Source organism: Corvus moneduloides, chromosome 2 (assembly GCF_009650955.1).
Source record: "Corvus moneduloides isolate bCorMon1 chromosome 2, bCorMon1.pri, whole genome shotgun sequence".
In the NCBI taxonomy this organism is placed as follows: Eukaryota; Metazoa; Chordata; class Aves; order Passeriformes; family Corvidae; genus Corvus; species Corvus moneduloides.
In genome coordinates this window covers 1,014,528-1,032,358 of record NC_045477.1, presented here as the reverse complement: position 1 = coordinate 1,032,358, position 17,831 = coordinate 1,014,528, and the positions used below count along the sequence as shown (strand labels likewise).

The 17,831-nt window shown below is 51.1% G+C and overlaps 1 protein-coding gene across 2 annotated transcripts; it reads left to right on the top strand.

The window, feature by feature from the left end:
• Window positions 1-34: 34 nt before the first annotated feature.
• DNAJB13 (DnaJ heat shock protein family (Hsp40) member B13) lies at window positions 35-4,280 on the top strand. Of its 2 annotated transcripts, none has more exons than XM_032095025.1 (8): window positions 35-201; window positions 815-918; window positions 1,159-1,320; window positions 1,720-1,877; window positions 2,628-2,741; window positions 3,433-3,546; window positions 3,633-3,709; window positions 4,065-4,280. In XM_032095025.1, the coding sequence occupies exons 1-8, from the start codon at window positions 134-136 to the stop codon at window positions 4,216-4,218; spliced, it is 951 nt and encodes a 316-aa protein (XP_031950916.1). In that variant the 5' UTR covers window positions 35-133; the 3' UTR covers window positions 4,219-4,280. The 2 variants fall into 2 exon arrangements, with proteins under 2 accessions (XP_031950916.1, XP_031950919.1); XM_032095028.1 differs by having other exon boundaries at window positions 4,046-4,179.
• The last annotated feature ends 13,551 nt before the right edge of the window (window positions 4,281-17,831 follow it).

The following is a 17,831-nucleotide window of genomic DNA, read 5'->3' as shown; positions in this document are numbered from 1 at the left end:
AAAAAAAATGAGGGGAGAGGATTGGGGGGGGGGCCCGGCAGAGTGCGGAAGTGAGAAGGAGAACTACGCTTCCCTTAATGCCCCGCGCGGCGCCGACCGGAAGGCCTTTTCGTCGCTATAGCAACGGGACGCCATGGGCATGGACTACTACGCTGTGCTGGAGCTGGACCGCGGCGCCACCTCCGACGACATCAAGAAGGCGTGAGGGACCCCCGGCATCAGAGATTCCCCTCGGGCCGGGAGGAAACATGGGGACCCGGGGGGTGGCGGCGGGAGCGGGGCGGCCCCGTGAGTGGCTGTCCGTCGCCTCCCCCTGTGCCCCACAGTGGGGACTGGGAAGGGGGGAAAAGGGTCTGGGCAGCTAGGGGGGCAGCCCGGGCTGGATGTGGGAATGGGGTGTCTGCTGTCCCCTTCAGTGGGTCTGGAGGGGCCACCGAGGTACCCTGAGGGCTGGAGCCCCTCTGCTCTGGAGCCAGGCTGGGAGAGCTGGGGGTGCTCACCTGGAGAGGAGAAGGCTCCAGGGAGAACTCAGAGCCCCTTGCTCAGAGCCCCTAAAGGGGCTCCAGGAGAGCTGGAGAGGGACTGGGGACAAGGGAGAATGGCTTCCCCCTGTCAGAGGGCAGGGATAGATGGGATATTGGGAAGGAATTGTTCCCTGTGAGGATTATGAGGCCCCGGCACAGGCTCATCAGAGAAACAGTGGCTGCCCCATGCCTGGAAGTTACTCGAAGCCCTGTCCAGCCTGGGATAGTGGAAGGTGTCCCTAGATGGGTTTTAAAGCCCCTCCCAACTCAAAACATCCTGTGATCCGTAGTTATCGGAAGTTGGCTCTGAGGTACCATCCATTGAAATGCAAGGAGCCCTGGGGGCCGAAGAGGTTCCAGCAGCTGGCAGAGGCCTACGATGTGCTCAGCGACCGTAAGTGGGGAGTGTCCCCTTCCACTGACTGGAGGGGCAGGAGGGGCTGGAAGGGGGTGTGAATTCCTGGTCCCTGGCAGAACCAGCTCTGAGACCCAGAGCCCAGCTGGGAACTGGCACACACTCCCATGTCCATCCCTGCTGTTCCTGGGAACCCTCTTCTCCAGCCTCCACCCAAGCAAAACCCAGATCTCAGGCTGGGGCTCTCCCTCAATTCCCAAACCTTCCTTGTTCCCTAAGCCATGAAGAAAGGCATCTACGACAAATTTGGCGAAGAGGGGCTCAAAGGTGGCATCCCCTTGGAGTTTGCGAGCGACAACCCTTGGAGCGTCGGATATGTGTTCCACAACAACCCTGACAAAGTCTTCAGGGAGTTCTTTGGAGGGGACAACCCCTTTGCAGGTAAGCTGGGAGACTTGAGGGTGGCTGGGGTCTGTCTGTGACTGCCATGATTCCATGGCAGCTGCCAGCTCAGAGCATTAAGCTTTAAAGGAATGTTTCCCTGCCCACTCAGTTCCCTCCGGTGCTTGGAGGATATAGATCCTGACTTCCCCTAGTCCTGCGTGCGGGAGAGGCCTGGAGGTGCATGTTCAGGCTGTCAGCTTTCCCCAGCTGCTCCTGTGACCCTTTCTGGGACGATTCCCATCAAAAAGAGGGATTAGGGAGGCGAGGTTGCCATAAACACTCCAGGGAAAAACCACTTCAGGTGATTCCGGGCGGGAGAAGAAGGGAGGTAAAGACCCCGGAGGACCCCCCATCTCTGACCCGAGTGAGGGGCCGTCCCTCTGCTGCCTCACACAGAGTTCTTTGCCGAGGATGGCTCGGAGGTGCTGCTGCCCTTCGGAGGGCCCCGAGGCCGGGGGGCGCTGCAGCGGGACCCCCCCATCGTGCGGGATCTCTACGTGTCCCTCGAGGACCTGTTCCATGGCTGCACCAAGAAGATTAAGATCTCCCGCAGGGTAGGGGCTGTGGGGGTGAAGGGGGTAGATTTTGGGGTGGGCTCTGCCCTCAGTGTGGGACACTGAGGATTTGGGGATGGCTCTGTCCCAGGAGCTTGTCACAGGGAGGGATTAGCACCAAAGCCAGAAGGACCCGAACCAATGTCCCCCCCCTGCCTTGGCAAAGGGAATTCAGCACTGGAGGCAATGTGGGAGCTGGTAGGAAGCGAGGGCTGATCTCAGAGATGGGTGGAGAAGGAGCTCAGCATGTTTGGGGCTCCCATCATTCCATTTTCACACTGCTTTTTGACTCCTTTTTGTGCCCTTGGTGACCGGCGTCCCCCCCTTGTTGTCCCAGTCTCCTGGATCCAGCCCTGAGCTTCTCCTGCTCTAGGACATGGGAAACACCCTGAAGTTGTGACAGGGGAGGTTTAGGTTGGGTATTAGGGAAAATTTCTTCACTGAAAGGGTGATCAGGCACTGGAACAGGCTGCCCAGGGCAGTGGTGGAGCCCCCATTGCTGGAGGGATTTAAAGCTGTGTGGATGTGGCACTTGGATGTGATTTGGTGGCCTTGGCAGTCCTGGGGGAACAGTTGGACTCTGATCTTGGAGGTCTTTTTCAACCTAAAGGATCCCATGATTCTATGATCTGATCCTGGTGTGTACCCACAGCCACTCTGGTGTGGAGTACAACCCGCCCTGGCCCTTTCCTCTGGTGAGCAGAGCACTCCTGACCCTCCCTCTTTGGGCCCCTCGCTGTGCACCCCCAGGTGATGAACGAGGATGGGCAAACAAGCACCATCAGGGATAAGATCCTAACGATTGACGTGCAGCCGGGATGGAAGCGGGGCACCAGGATCACCTTCGAGAAGGAAGGAGACCAGGTAAGCACAGAATCACAGAATAGTCAGCTTTGGAAGGGACCTCTGGAGACCTCCTAATCCAACCCCCTGCCCAGGCAGGGTCACCTGGAGCAGGAACTCATCCAGATGGGTTTGGGATGTCTCCAGAGAGGGAGATTCCATGCCCTCCCTGGGCAGCTGTTCCAGTGCTTTGCCCCCTCCATGGAAAAAAGTTCTTCCATGGTATGAAGCTCTGGTTTCCCATTGCTGAGGGCACTCAGCAGCATGACCAACAGAGAGACTCAGCATTACTGTGCTCAGAAGCACTCTGAGGAGCCATTCCTGCCTGGATTTTCCTTAGAACAGGTTGAAGAAAAATAATTGAAAGGGGTGGTTTTCTCCCTGGCAGAAAGACAGTTTTGGATTTGTCCTTGGCTGAACAGGAGTCTTGGAGAAAAGACTCCTTTTTCTCTTAAGGGAAGAAAACACCTTTCCCCTCTCTCTAGCCAGCTGAAAACAGCAACAAAAGAGCAGCAATTTGTGTCAGCTTTCCCTCTATAAAATAATTTCCAGGTTTCCAAGGACAGGTTGGATGTGGCTTGGGGCAACCTGGTCTAGTGGAAGGTGTCCCTGCCCATGGCAGGGGGCGGAACTGGATGAGTTTTAATGTCCCTTCCAACCCAAACCATCCTGGGATTCCATGATTCTATGATCTTTTTCCCCTCAATTTTAGGGCCCAAACATCATTCCAGCTGACATCACCTTTGTTGTCCAAGAGAAGCTTCACCCAAACTTTAAACGAATCGACAACAACCTCCTTTATGTTGCCACAATCCCCCTGGGAAAGGTAAAGAGCCAAGTGAGGGGACAGACCTTCACCTTTGGGCTCTGGGGCTGCAGCAGCAGCTCCTGGTGCCACTCCATGCCCGGCAGGCGCTGACTGGATGCACCCTGGATGTGTGGACACTGGATGGGAGGCTGCTGAACATCCCCATCAATGACATTGTGCAGTAAGTGCCGGGGGAAACCGGGCTCAGAGGAGAGCGGGCACTTGGGAGGAACCTCCTCGGCACTGGGGTGCTCCAAAACCTTTTCCAGCAGGTTTGGGGCTGCAGGAGGAGGATGATGCCCACAGTGGGCAACTCTTCTGGTCTGGGGCCATGCTGCTGGGAGCAGAGGCAAGGAGAGGGCTGGGCGTGGGTGGATGAGGGGGATGCTGGAGCCTGGAAGAGGAGGACAGGCCCCTGGATGAAGCTGGAGGAGCAAATAACCTGAGAAACCCACGTGGGGCTCTGCAGGTGGGGCTCATGGCTCCCGTGTTGGGATCATCCCTAGGCTCCTCTCAGCCCCTTCTTTGCTTGGCAGCCCCAAGTACTGTAAAATGGTGCCAGGGGAGGGAATGCCACTGCTCCAGGACCCCCAGCGCAAGGGAGACCTCTACATCTACTTTGACATCTGCTTCCCCAAGAGGCTCAGCCCTGAGGCGAAAACGCTCTTGAAACGCATCCTCCTGCCCTAGGGACAGTGACCTTGCCCCTCTCCCCCCTCCTTTATCCCCCCAATAAAGCTTTGGAGCCAGTACTGGGACTGGGCAGAAGTTCTTCCAAGCGCTGGGAACCCTAAAGCATCACCCTAAACCAACAGCCCTGAGGCCTGGCCTGGCTCCAGCTGGCTTTGTGGTCTCTGCTCTCCAACTCCCACCCTGCAGCAGCAGCTCTGCAGCCGTGGGGAGGCCGAGGGAGGATTTGGGGGTGATGGAGGGAGGCACCCATGGCCAGGACCCCACCCACTGGCCTCGGTGCTTTATTTTCCTACTCCCAGAGTCTGTCCCTGCTAAAGCTGAGCTCTGACAGCACAGGGAAGACGTCAGGTAACGCTTGTGTTGCCTTTTCCAGTGGCACTCCAGGGCTGGGAGAATGCCCTAAAAAGGGGAGGGACCCCTGACCCCGCTGCGATCAGACCCCACAGGGGTGGTTTATTGGAGGTGCCAGTAAGGAATAATGGGAATTGCCACATCAGCTGGCTTGCTCCTGCCTGCCCACATCACTGCCCCCGGAAAGTGCTGCTCTTCCCAGCTGGAAAACCTAGAAACACTTTCTTCTTTCTCCCTAAAAACTCCTCTCTGGAAACCTCCGTTCTGTTATGTTTCTCCTCAAACAGTGTTGTTCCTTCTTCACTCTCTCTGGAATTGGCATGGCTGCTTCCCAGCACGTGGGCAATTAAGATAATTCAGCCAATTAAGATGCTGAGCCTGGCTGGGCTGGTGAGAGGGGCTGGAGGGCCTGCGGTGCTGCACTGCTTGTACAACACAAACCCTCCATTCCAGGAGCCCGGCCCCAGGAAGGATGGGATGAAGCTGTGCTGGGAAAAGCAGTGCTGAAGAGAATGTGCCAGGGATATCCCCATCCCAAAGCCAACACGGGTTGGGATAGTTGGGGTTTAGTCACCACAGTGAGGTTGTGGGACCCTTTGGAGAGACCAGTGAGGCCATCCTGGATGAAGGAAGCATCTGCTTCACCACAAGCCAGGAACATGTCTGGCCACCACCTTCTTCTGCTTTAAAGTATCAACTGGAGCCTCACCTCAGGGTGGGTAAAATCAGCTGAATTCCGGGGAATTCCGTCAAGCCTCCCACAAGGACGTCAGTGGGGCTGTGAGGAAGAGGGTTATAAATAGCCAATTCTATGGGATATAAACCTGTCGTTGTCCTGATCCCGGCTGAGAGCTCAGATCCCCAACCACCACAACTCCATTATCCCAAAGGAACTCTGGAATTCACCTCTACCCTTTTCCAGCAGATAGAGGTAGGACCAGGCTGTCAGAAATGTCATTCCCAGGGAGTGAATCCCAGCAGAGAGGAAAAGAGGAGCCCCGTGTCCTTGTGACTGACCCCACACCCACAGTATCGGTGAGGGGGGGAGGCTTTGGGACGCGTTCTTTGCTGAGGCCCCGCCCGGCGGAGCCTCCGGGGCCCCTCGCGGCGCCGGGGCCTGCAGTGCCCACGCTCCCCACAGGGCGGCAGCACCGGGTGCGCAAAGCCCCGCTCGAGTCCCGGCCGCGGCACCGGCGGGGACCGCGTTCATTCCCCGCTCTGCCCAAATCCCTTCCCGCTTTCTTATAAAGTTCACCTCGGCTTTGCAAAGTCCAGCCCCTGCTTCCCAGAGCATCGGTCCTCGGTGGTCTGCAGTTCCCTGGAAAACCTGAGCCAGCAACAGCTCAGCCCGGCTGAGCAGGAGGCATTGGGCGGGACGGGTCAGAATCCCCGCCCGCCTGCTGCACTTGGCGTGAGATCCAGCTACAAACTCTGGAATTCTGCAGATAGCCTCCCAAATGTTCTAGGATCATACCTTTAAAATGGCTCCAAAGGGAGACAGCTCTTGGATCCCCGAACACCGCAACTCCACGATCCCAAAGGATCGGATGGCGGAGCCCCAAGGGTCGCTTCCATGCGGACCTGCAGTGCCCCACGGTGTCCACAGGGCGGCAGCACCGGGCCGGGATGCCGCGCTCATTCCCCGGGAAAGGAAAATTAAATGAGGAGCTCGAAGGCTCCCGGCTTTCCCACCTCTGCTCTGAGTGCTCACTGTGGGGCTTTGTCCCTGAGAAGTGACACCAAGTCAAATATAAAAGTGCCCTTTCCCAGCATTTTCATCCCTACCTATTTCCCTACCTATTGAAAGGATGCTCTTTTCTCTTACTGTATTCTTTGCCTGATTTTATCAGAACCATTTTCATCCAGATCCCACTTGTCAGTTATTCAATCCTTTACCATTGTACTTTGGATAAAATAAGGGACACCAGGGATGCTGGACCACAGGAAATCTTGAGGAGAAACCCATTAAAACCTGACAGGGAAAGGTTTAAAGGCACTCCAGAGCACAGAAATCTGTTCATGCCTTGTCAGACCATCCCATTCCCACTTGCATTGCAATATCAGATTTCTCTGCCCACCAAGGACACCCCAGCCAGGACAGACATTTCTCCCACTCTCCAATAGAGACCTCAGGGAGATTTTCCAGCCTGGCTGGTGCTCCACTGGGTTTGTACAAATGATGGGAGCTAAGAAAGGAAAGTTAATTGAGCATTCCAGGCTGACTGGAGTTAAAAGATGCTGGCCAGAACATTCTGACTGGGAATTTCATGCAAGAACCTGAGGAAGATGAGACACTCGCTGGAGTGGGCTGCACGTGGATGATCCAGCCGTGAGAGGGCAGTGAGACCCAGCTCATAGTGATAAACACCCACTTAAGAGAAGAACACTTTGGGCTTTTGCTCTGCCAGTCTGGTCAGTGAGAAATTACTTGAAAATTCCCACGACCTCTCTCTGCTGCGGGGCAAATCAATGCAAGGGTTTGCTCCTGCTCGTGCTGGGAGGAGAAATGAATGCCAAAGCAAGAAGCTTTTACAGCTGATGGGGAAGATTAAAAAAAAAAAAAAAATAGACACTGCTGCTCTATGTATTGCTTGTCATTGCAGCTGTGCCACAGAACCTCTTCCAAAACATCAGAGAGCACCCCAAAACCATCAACAGGCAAACCCCAAGGGCCCCCCATTCCCCCCTAGCTCAAATCACTTTCTTTGATGTACATTTTATGACCAAGAGACCCCATAATTAACTACCTTATCCCCCAAATGTTCATTCTCTCCCCTCCAGATTACATAAGATTTTCCCTCCAAAATATTCATTGTAGCTTTACAGAGCTACTCAAGTTTTATCCCAAAATTTTCCGTATCTCTCTACTACTGATCACCTCAGTTTACCTCAAAATATTCATTCCCCACCATGGATATTACCTCACATTTATGCCCCTAAATTTTTCCCTATCTGTCCCTTTCTGATTACCTCATTTTTACCTAAAAATATTAATTCTCTACTCTCTACACTATCTGAAGTTTACTCTCAAAAGTTTCCCTACATGTCCACCACTGACTACCTCGTTTTTACCTCAAAATGCTCATTCACTTCCCTACAGATCAGCTCAGATTTTATGCCCAAACTATTCATTTTGTCCCCGATAGATTACCTCAGACTTTTCCTCCAAAATGTTCCTTGTCTATTACACTTTGCAAAAAAATATATTCCATAATTAAAAAGAGAAAGTTGCTGAAAAGCAGTCAAAATTCTCAGTGAAAAAAATAACAGGATGGAAATAGCAAAAGGAGCTAAGTAGTGAAGATATTTTTGTTGCTCCATGTCCATATGATCTGCAAGAACTGATAATTTTACACTGGGAATGAACACTTGGTTCCTCTTGAAGGGAGGAAAGAGTTGCAGTGTATTGTCGGTGTAATGAGTTGTTTTACCACTCTAAAAACTTCCCAAATCTCTCTGTGTGGCAAATAGAAGGTTCAAACGAGGAATCAAATCCCAGAAATGCATTCTGCTTTTCTAACTCGCTCTTTAGCTATGCCAGTGTCCAAATGCCGCCACGCTGCTGAGCACCGTCACAGGGGTCTGCTCTGCTGCTTGAGCGGCTTCACCTGAAGCATCCCGAAATGATTTTCTGTGCGGTTCTTGTGCACCTGTGTCCCTGCAGGCGTTCCGGGGGAGGCCGGGAGAGGGCACATCTCCATAAGGGATTTCACTGCCGCTCAGCGCTGCCAGTGAGGGTTTTCCAGCTCGCTCAGGACTTCGGGGTTGGCACCACGTAATGCTGCGGTTTTTTGCTTTGCTTTCTCCCCCCTCTTTGCTCCTCAGGATGAATTTCCAGGCTGGCTGGAGGCTGCCACAGCTCCGCTTTGGCACTTGGAAGCAGGAGGTTTGTGGAATAAAATCTGTTTGGACTCAAAATCGTTCAGATGGAGCCACAACGGAGCCTGCCGGCCTCATATCTGTTCCTTCCCCGAGGTTCCTGGGGGATGATGTGCTATTATTACTGGGATGCTTTCTATGAAAAACCCCAAACCCTGAAAAAACCAGATTTTTCTGATCTTGAGAGTACATGGGGGCTCACATCTGTCTCTTGTTTCTGATACATGTTATAGGAGTAATAAAATGTAGCAAGCATTCATTTAAGCCATACTGAGAAGCAAATTTTCATGATTTGACAGAAACTCGAACCTTTTAGCTTATCTTTACAGAGTGAGGTCGGAAACATGAAAACTTGCCTATTTAAAGACGTTATAAATAGCCCCTAACTGAGTTTTCTCTGGCAGTGTGGTAGTCTAGAAATGGAGCCCACAGCCTGAATGGTGAATGGCAGACTGCACAGCCTTCAGCAGCAGCTAATTAACACTGCTGGTGAATCTCAGGCAGCCCCTGAGAGAACCAAAACATCTACCCACTGAAGAGCTATTTAAAAATACCCTGGGACAGAGTGACTTCACGCAGTGCTTCCTGGGTGAGTAACAATAGGCTCTGCATTGTTCACGTTTCAATTGTTTTCTGCGATTCTGTTTCAAATCACCAATTTCTCGAGCTGGGAGCAGCACACGTCCAGAGGGGAATACTGGATTTAGGGTGAAGCCCTGAAAGCTGGTGTTTCTCTGAAAGTCCTGCTGGGTTTTGCTTCTGCTCTTTAAGCCCTGCCTAAGAAGAGCTCTGCTTTACACCAGACCAGCGAGGCTGGTGAGAAAGGAAGGATCAATTTACAAAGCTCCGTATTTGAGCAGGGATTAACAAGGCTTGGAGGCAATTTGCAAACACACAAACTCTTCCTGGCTGCTGCTTTCAGAAGCCTTTTCTTAGAGCATCTCCCTGCCAGCCCCAGGGACGCAGAGGGCTTGGCTTATCTGTTCGAGTCCCCGTTCACAGACTGCTGTGAAATTCCAGGCTGTTCACTCCTTGACCCCCTTGCTGGGTACAAGCCCAGCCCCTGGGCAGCCGGAGCCAGGGCTCAGGGACACCACTGGCAAACCCCTTCCCTGCTCTGGAGTTTCGACTGCAGTGCCTGTGAACCCCAAAGGTTTTATTTAGAAATAAGCCACCAAAAGGTGGTGGGACCACATTCCCTTCAGGGCACTTTTCCTCGACAAAACTCTGCCCAGTCAGGTTGCTTCTAACAACAAAAGGTTCCATCGAGCTGAGAGGAAAAGCCTCTGGATCAGCAAGGAATGGGTCAACAAGGCCCCAGATAATTCAAGGCTGTGTGGGTCTGTCATTCAGAAAAGGCATATCCATTTCAACGCTGGCAGGAGAAAATACAATTTTAAATGTTTATTAAACAACGTGGTATATGTAAATTGGGTCAGGAAACACAGAAACACATCACCCTGCCAGGACACAGAGCAGAGCTGCCCAAAGCAGAGAGAGCAGCAATGACAAGTCTGAGATAGGGTTGTTATCTAATCCAGATAGCTCAGAAAACACAAACCCCAAATAGTTTAAATGCCAGGAAAATCACACTGTTTCCCTGAATTTTTTTTTACATCTTGGACAGCCAGCTAAGGAAGTGGCTGCCACCACACAGGGCAGGAGATAATGAACCTGCTGGTGAGGTTTTTTTCAAACCCAAAATGCTAATCCAAAAGTCACCTCCTAGTTTCTGCTTCCTCTTTTGTTTCTTGAGTATACTCCAGGACATTTGCCTCAGGAGCTGTCGTAATGCTGAAATTGCTGCCTTTTCCCCTTAAAAAAATTATCTGTCTGTCCTGGTGACATATGACAGTTTTTTTGGGGAGATGATCCACATCCTTCTCCTTGAAGACTCCTCTGTTTTGCTTTCCTGCTCTGCTTGAAGAAGTGGATGTTATCTTTGAGAGCAGACAATGCCATGGTAGGGCTGTCAGTGAACAGCCTCACATCATCTGGGAGCCCACAGCTGCCTGCTGCATCTGCAGGGAGAAGAACTGAAATTCTTGAGAATGAATCCCTGAGCCTGACTGGGACATCCTGAGACTGCTTTTCCAGAGGTCACATTGGTGCTGATCAAAACACACAGGAGAACAAGAGACGGAGTGCCAACGCTTTCAAATATCCCGTGTGAGACTTGACTAAAACTTACCTAATTTTCATCAGCATTCACAGTGCAATGCCTTCATTTACTTCTCTCTGCTTTGCTGTGTTTTGGTTAATCCATGTCTTTTGTTCAGTTTAATCTGGGTTAAATCTGGTTTTCCATAGGCTTGTCCCTATTTTCTCATGGTAACTTAGGTCAGAGCTGTTTGAGGTGTCAGCTCTGAAGCTCTGCTCCTGCTTCCACCAAATCTAGTGGGGTTATTGCCAGTGGTGGCAGAGGAAGGAAGATCAAACACCGTGAGTCTTCTGCTGAAGTGAACTTTGAAACTGCTCACTAATTCAATCATTTCATGCACTCTGGTTTCTAGCATGGCTCTAACTCCCTTCCTTCCTTCCTGGGGAAAAAGAAACGAGGACACTCAGAGAATTAGATGCATTACAGATAAACTGGCATCACACAGCAAAGTAATTGTTTGCTGTCTCTCTGCTTGGTGTGCTACGAAATCTTGGGAACGCCCAGGAGCCCGAGGAGAAGCTCGGTGCCGCGTGTCAGTGGGCAGGGAGAGCAGCAGGAGCCATCTTTTCCTCTGGGATCTTTTCTATATCACAGCCGTCGTGTTCCGTCGGGCTGCTGGGACTGCCCCAAGCTGCAGGAAAGATGTCCTCCCGTGGGTGCTTTCTTAGCAGAACGGAGCGAGTTCCAAACACACAGCTTTCAGCTGGATGCTCCCCGAGGTTAACTCCCTGTCAGGAGGGAACAAGGAGGCAATTTCCTTCCAGGCTGCTCGACTTTTGTCCACAGCAACCCCAGGGCCTCCCTCTGGAAGCGCAGGAGTGGTTGTTTCACAGGAAAGGGGTGGCCCTGCCTTGTTGCAGGGCTTTGGGTCTCCTCCAGGCTGGCCTTCGGAGCTGTTTGTGTGCGCTGCGCCAGTCCTGCCGTGGGATTTATTTTGCTTTGCTCATGGAGGTGGGCTTGCCTGTCTGCCTGTTGATTTGTTTCTCCCTGCAGGAACTTTTGATGGGAATTTCAGCCAGGTTTCAGGAGTCTCCGAGGTAACTGAGGGCTTTGTGAAACTCAGCAGTGCAGTGAGGGAATTATATAGTGTCCTACCGAGGGGAAAGTGGGCAGAATTAAATTATTACACATTCTGGACCCATCCAGCCACAGAGAAGCTGCAGCACATGACAGATTTCATCTGCTGCGGGTGTGATGTGGGATATGGAGCAGCTGGAGCTGCTGCAGCATCAGCAAAAGGAGTGGGGATCAGGAGCATTGCTCCATGAGAAATCCTGCAGTTTTTATTCTGTGTGTTTGGGTTTGTGGCCCACGTTCTCTTCTATTCAAGCCCAAAACCTTTTGTTTAGTGTATCACAACACATCGATGTGGCAAGGGTAACTAAAGATTTTCATAAGTCAAGCTGATTCAGTGGCTGTGTTTTCTGTTGCCATCTCAGTTTCCATACTGAAGGAAATTAGTAATTTCATGTTAAAAAGAAAGAAACAGCCACCCAGGTTCTAGGGGTTTCCCTCAAGCAGAACTTGCTTTCATTTCTTCTCCAGGCTCATGGTCCTGGAGCTGCAGAGCCTGGTGTAACACAAGCCTGGTCACAAAGAGCAGTCATTCCCTCTGGAAGGGGGGACACAGGGGAACCATCGCCAGTTCTCATGTCCCCTATCTGTCTCTCTGGAAAATGTGAGGTTCCTGTCAGCGGCAGCAGCTGGTTTAATCAATAAGTTAAATAAACACCCTTCATCTGGAAAGACTTAGCAGCTCTCTAGAGCAGAGGTGAGTGAGGAGCAGAGCGTTCAGTGCTGCTGTGAAGCAGCGTCTTGGGGAGAGCTTCCCTGAGCCCTTTTGCCTGTCTCCATGGAATGGGAGCTCCTGTTGTTCATTCCCTCTCACAGGGACTCCAGCTGCCCCAAAATCAGCTTGCTCTCTCTGTCTGATCAAGCCTGTGGACATGTGTGTGCAGCCACACTTGCACACATGGCCACACACTTCCACACGTGCTCACAGACACCTCCAGGCACGTTTTCCCTCTTAGCATTCCTGTAGATGCCATGAGCACATGGCCAGCAGTCAGGGAATCCTCAGCTGGAGACAGCCACCCTGTGGGTGGGATGGCTCTGTGTGCACAGAGCTTCCCCAGTGACTGCAGAAGGAACATAAATAATGCCTGCAAGGAGTGAGGGCCTCCTCTTGGATGGGGGCAGCGGGAAGAATCTGCCCTCAAACGCTTGCCCACGCAGAGGAACTTGCTGTGAGGTCTGGGAGGGGTTAATAATGCATGGAAGCTTTTCTTTTACAAAAGGTGCCTGACTGATGATGAATTTCACAGAGCTGATGTCTCATCACCATCCTAACCTGTGGCATGCTTGGCTGAGCCAGCAGGGCTGCTGGCACTGCGTGTCCTCACCCTCAAAACACCACTTTATCCCTTTTACCTGTCCTTGAGCTGCTTAGCTCAAAATCAGGAGGGGAATCCCCCTCTAGAGAGGAACATGCCTGGCTCTGCACACACTGCAGAAGGCATTTGTGTCCCAGCCCCGAGACAAGGAGCTGAGATGGAGCAGGGGTAGCCAGAAGTGAGGCAGAGCAGAGGGTGGCCCCTCTGAGAGCAGCCTTTTGTTTAGCAAAGCACCTCAAAAACCACCCCAGCCTGGGACGGTTCCATTACTCAAATATGAGAAGGTACAAAAGGGGAACCTTTTTTTGCCAGACAAAAGCTGACAGCCCTGACAGGTATCAGAGGGACCCAGTCCTGTTTTATCCTCAATCCAACCTGTTCAGGTGAACCCAAATAACAGAAGGATTTGGCTAATCTATCTCAAATTAAAGCTGATGCACCTAAGCTGACATCGATGGGGTTTTGCTTCTGGCCACAGCATTGGTTATATAAAAGTAAATGAAATAAACTCCTTTCTGTGTCTCTTCAAAATCCTGCTTCATGTGTCCCATGATGGCTACCCCCAGTGACACACATGAGGCTGATATTTTTAGTATAATTTATAATTTACAACATTTTAATAATCAATTAAGAAACAAAATCTAGTTAGGGCATTTTATGCCCTCCAGGAGAAAACCCCCCTCTGTTTATTGTACAAGTATCAGGGATATTTCCCAAACCCTAGGTAAAACCTGAAGGGATTGTCACACAGCCTTTGCTGAGAATTATAGACCCCATCTCACGAAAGGCAAAAATAACCATTCAGTAGTCGTTCTTGAGCTGGTTTTGGTTGGGTTTTTTTGGGTATAATTTCAGTCCCATTCTCAGCACCACATGAGAATGGATGTAAACATGAGTTAGTAAAACCGTCATCATCAGCTTCTGCTATGAGTAGAGGGTTCTGGAAGCATCCAGGTGTAATGCAAAGTCCTTGGGAAGTAGTAATTCAAACAAAGCAGCAAGTAAAAAAAAAATCATAATAATATAATATTAAAATAGAATATATATATTATAATATATAATATATATAATAATAACTCATAATCATCATAATCATAATTGGATTACATATCGGGGGATACTTTCATTAAACTTGGTATTTATAGTAGCTGATTTTTTTTTTAATCCAGGTGGAGCAAATAAATTTATAGGAAAATAAGTATTTTGCAGACAAGTTCACCAGAAGGTGATGGGTGAAGACCATTTGCAATCTTAGCTAAAAGTCACTCAGGAAAACATTATGAACAGAAGGGTCATTGAAAGTCTGTACATTTGACAAACCTCTCTGCAGCAGGATTTGTTTTGTTTTCAGTTCGTGCTTAGGGGACGAAAATCAAACACAAATGTCAAAGGTTCACCTGGTTCTTCAGTCTGCTTTTTTGTTTTGTTTTGTTTCTTAAATGCTAAAAAACAAAAAAGACAAAAAGAAAGAGGGAGTAGCTGTCAGAAAGTGCCTGTGAGCACACACAACCCCTTTCAGTCAGGTATTTTTCCTTCAGACATCTGAAGCTTTTCTTCCCGGTCGGATGTCATTAGCATATAATTAAGGTGCCAGATCGGTGCCATTTTCCTGTATGCTTAATGGGGTGAGTTCCTGAGGTTTCTTGGGAGGCTTTTTCCTCCCAAACTGAGGTCACACAGTTAACCAGTCATTCCTTCCCTCCTTCTATTTATAAGCCATAAGAAGCAGGATGTAGTAACATTCTCTTGTGGTTCACCATAAGGAAAATATTCCATTTCTCTTTGGAGACAACCCTCACCAGCCCCCGCAGCAGAACTTCATTTATGGAATGAAAATGGGGGAAACCTCTGTGTGTGTCCTCCCTGCCAGGCCCAGCAGCAGAGGAAACCCCTGGTAAGAACCATCCTCCCCTTCTGCCCTACCACACCTCTCCTTCCTCCTGTCCCTCTGTCTCATCACTCATTTGAACATCAAAGCTCTTCCTCAAATCAAACGCCGCGTTTTCTCCCCAAATCCATGCCCTGTCCCTAAGGATTGCAGTGCTGGGCGAGCTCTGTCCAGAAATTGAAGCCAAGTGTTTGAGCATCCACAGAAAGTGTCTAAAAGGGAATGACACCGGCCCTGCAAGGGCACCTGGAATTCTTCCCGTGTTTCTGTGGCTGTGTCGATGTCCTGAGTGACTCTGAGTCCTCCTCTGAGTGACTCTGTGCCCAGGGCGTGTAAACAAAGGACCCGTGAAGGGCTCCATAAAGTCTCCTCGTTCACAGGGTGCCTGGGAAGAGCAGGGGATGCTGCCGGGCAATCCAGCTGGAAAAGCAATTACTGCCTTCCCCAGCAAAGGAGATCAGGGCTGAGCCCCGGCCCCTCTTCAGCTGCAGACAAAGGGGAGAGACAAGAGACTCTCTGAGTCCCAAATACCTTTTCAATGGTGAGGAGGAAACGTCCCACGGGTTTTGTTTTTCCCTTCAGGATGTCAGCATCCCGTCCTTTTGAAATCTTTGTGTTGGAGCGAGTAGTCCCCACCTCCACTCAGCACTGCTTTTCTCTGGGAAGAACTGGGGGGAGGAAGGAGCAGAAAACATCACCGGTTTTCAAAAGAGACAACTTCCCCCGAGAACAGCCGGGTGCTTCTTGAGATCACAGACTTCAGGCTGCCCAGCACTTGAGGCTCTCCTGCTTTTTTTTCCTCTCCAAGATGCTCCTTGATGCCTGTGTCCATCCCTCCCCCTTTATGTAAAGCCCGAGGCGTCAAACCACAGCAGCACCGAGATGAGCTGGCTGTGTCCAAAGAAGGAGCAGTGTGCCTTAATCTTGCATTTCAGTGTCTGTGGCATCAACTTCGGAGCCTAACAATGAAAACAGAAATGTTGGCACTTGTCACTGTTTAGCTGCTTCTAGTTTTAGTGGGAGCACCCAATGCGCGAGCTCATTCCAGATGTATTTTTATGCTTTCAGAGTAAAAATAAATCTCAACCTTTTTCTCCCTGCTAGGCTAAACATTCAACTCCATGAGGCTGCTTTCCATATAATATCCAGCAGCATGTTGAATACAAAACGTGAGGGGGGGTACATTCAATCAATGCAATTAAATAAGACACAGAATCGTGTTTCATGCTAATCATTTCCGTAATCCAACAAAAGCCTGCCCCAGTTTTTTTTTTTTTTTTTAATCTGGAGCTGCCACCGAGTTTCCAGTCTGCTGCACCAGAGCCATCCAAAATGTAGGTCAGGCTTGCCAAGTCCTCTTCTGCATGAAACAAGGCGTGCTCTCCCCCCGGGGGAAGAATCCTCTCCACCTCTCCCTCTGCCAGGATTCGACCTGTGACAATTCCCATTGGCCAGTGGCTGCTTCCCTCTGCTTTAGGTCTGAGGGGTGGCTCCCCCAAGGTGAGAAATCAGTGGGAAGTCACATCCCTGTGGTGCCCTGGCTGGGTTTGGTGGCATCAGCCCCGGGATGGTGGCCATCCATCCCCAAACCCGAGCCTGGTGGTACCAAAGAGGGTCCAGGTGACACAGTGGCAGCGACTCCAGTGATCCCAGCTGGGCTCAAGCGCTGTGTCCATGGTGGGAAAGCGGAAGGGCCATGGCAAGCCATCCTCCCAAAGGTTTGAGTGCAGCTTAGAATTACCCACCAGAAGGTCTAAAGTGGTTCCTGGCAGCAGCAGGGAAGGGGGCGAGGGCTCCTCCTCAGCCACACTGCTCGTAGCAAGGAAAGGTGGGAAGCTGGAGAGGAAAAGGCCAAGGGCAGGCCAGCCCAAGCACGCCAGGGAGGCAGCTGTGGTTTGGGAAGGCTCGGTGGGAGCGGGCTCTGGGGCTGGGGAAGCCCACAAGGAAGAAGCAGGATAAAACAGCCTTATGTGCAGGATATGGGTGCTGCCTATCGGCACCACCACAGGCTCGGGATCCTGGCAAGCCTTGGAGAAGGACAGGGACATCCACAGCTATGCCAGGAGCTCAGGAGATGCTGTGTTAGTTCAGCAGGTTTGGGTTGTCAGGAGTGACCGCAGCCCCTCGGACAGGGCGTGCTCACTCCTCAGCTGTGTGCAGCAAACCAGCCAGCAAGTGTCTCTTCTTCCAGGAGGAACTTCCCTGGCTGGAAAAGGGGATGCTCACTCCCATTTTAATCCCTTTTCACGAAGTGATGCAAACTGTAGTAACTCCCTTGTGAGTGATGTCAAGTCCAGACTCATGTTTCCCAAGACAGGGGGTTACTGGGATGGATTTTCCTCACTGGCTGTGAGGTAATCAGGGGTGCCCTGAGGTCAGCTCTGAGCACCACGTCCTCCTAAAAGCCACATTAATCAGTTGGATCCTTCGGAATTCTGTCAAGTACAGATATCTTGGTGAGCAGCTGCAAAACCCGGGTAAGACATTAAGGCTGGGAGACTTGGGAAGGAGTGACAGGGTAAGGGGGAATGGCTTCAAACTGACAGACAGTAGGTTTAGATTGGACATTAGGAAGGAATTCTTCCCTGGGAGGGTGGGGAGGCCCTGGCACAGGGTGCCCAGAGCAGCTGTGGCTGCCCCTGGATCCCTGGAAGTGTCCAAGGCCAGGCTGGACGGGGCTTGGAGCAACCTGGGATAGTGGAAGGTGTCCCTGTCCATGGCAGGGGGTAGAATGGGATGAGCTTTAAGGTCCTTTCCAACTCAAAACATTCTGGGATTCTATGATTTAACTAGAAGGAATTATTGGAAATCCCTCTCGCATGTCTGGGAAACTTTACAAGCCACCCCAAATTTCCTTAAGTGCATTTGTGGGGAGGGGACAAGCCCACAGGGACACCAATTCCAGGGAAATGCTGGGAATCTGACCGACGTGCTTCCC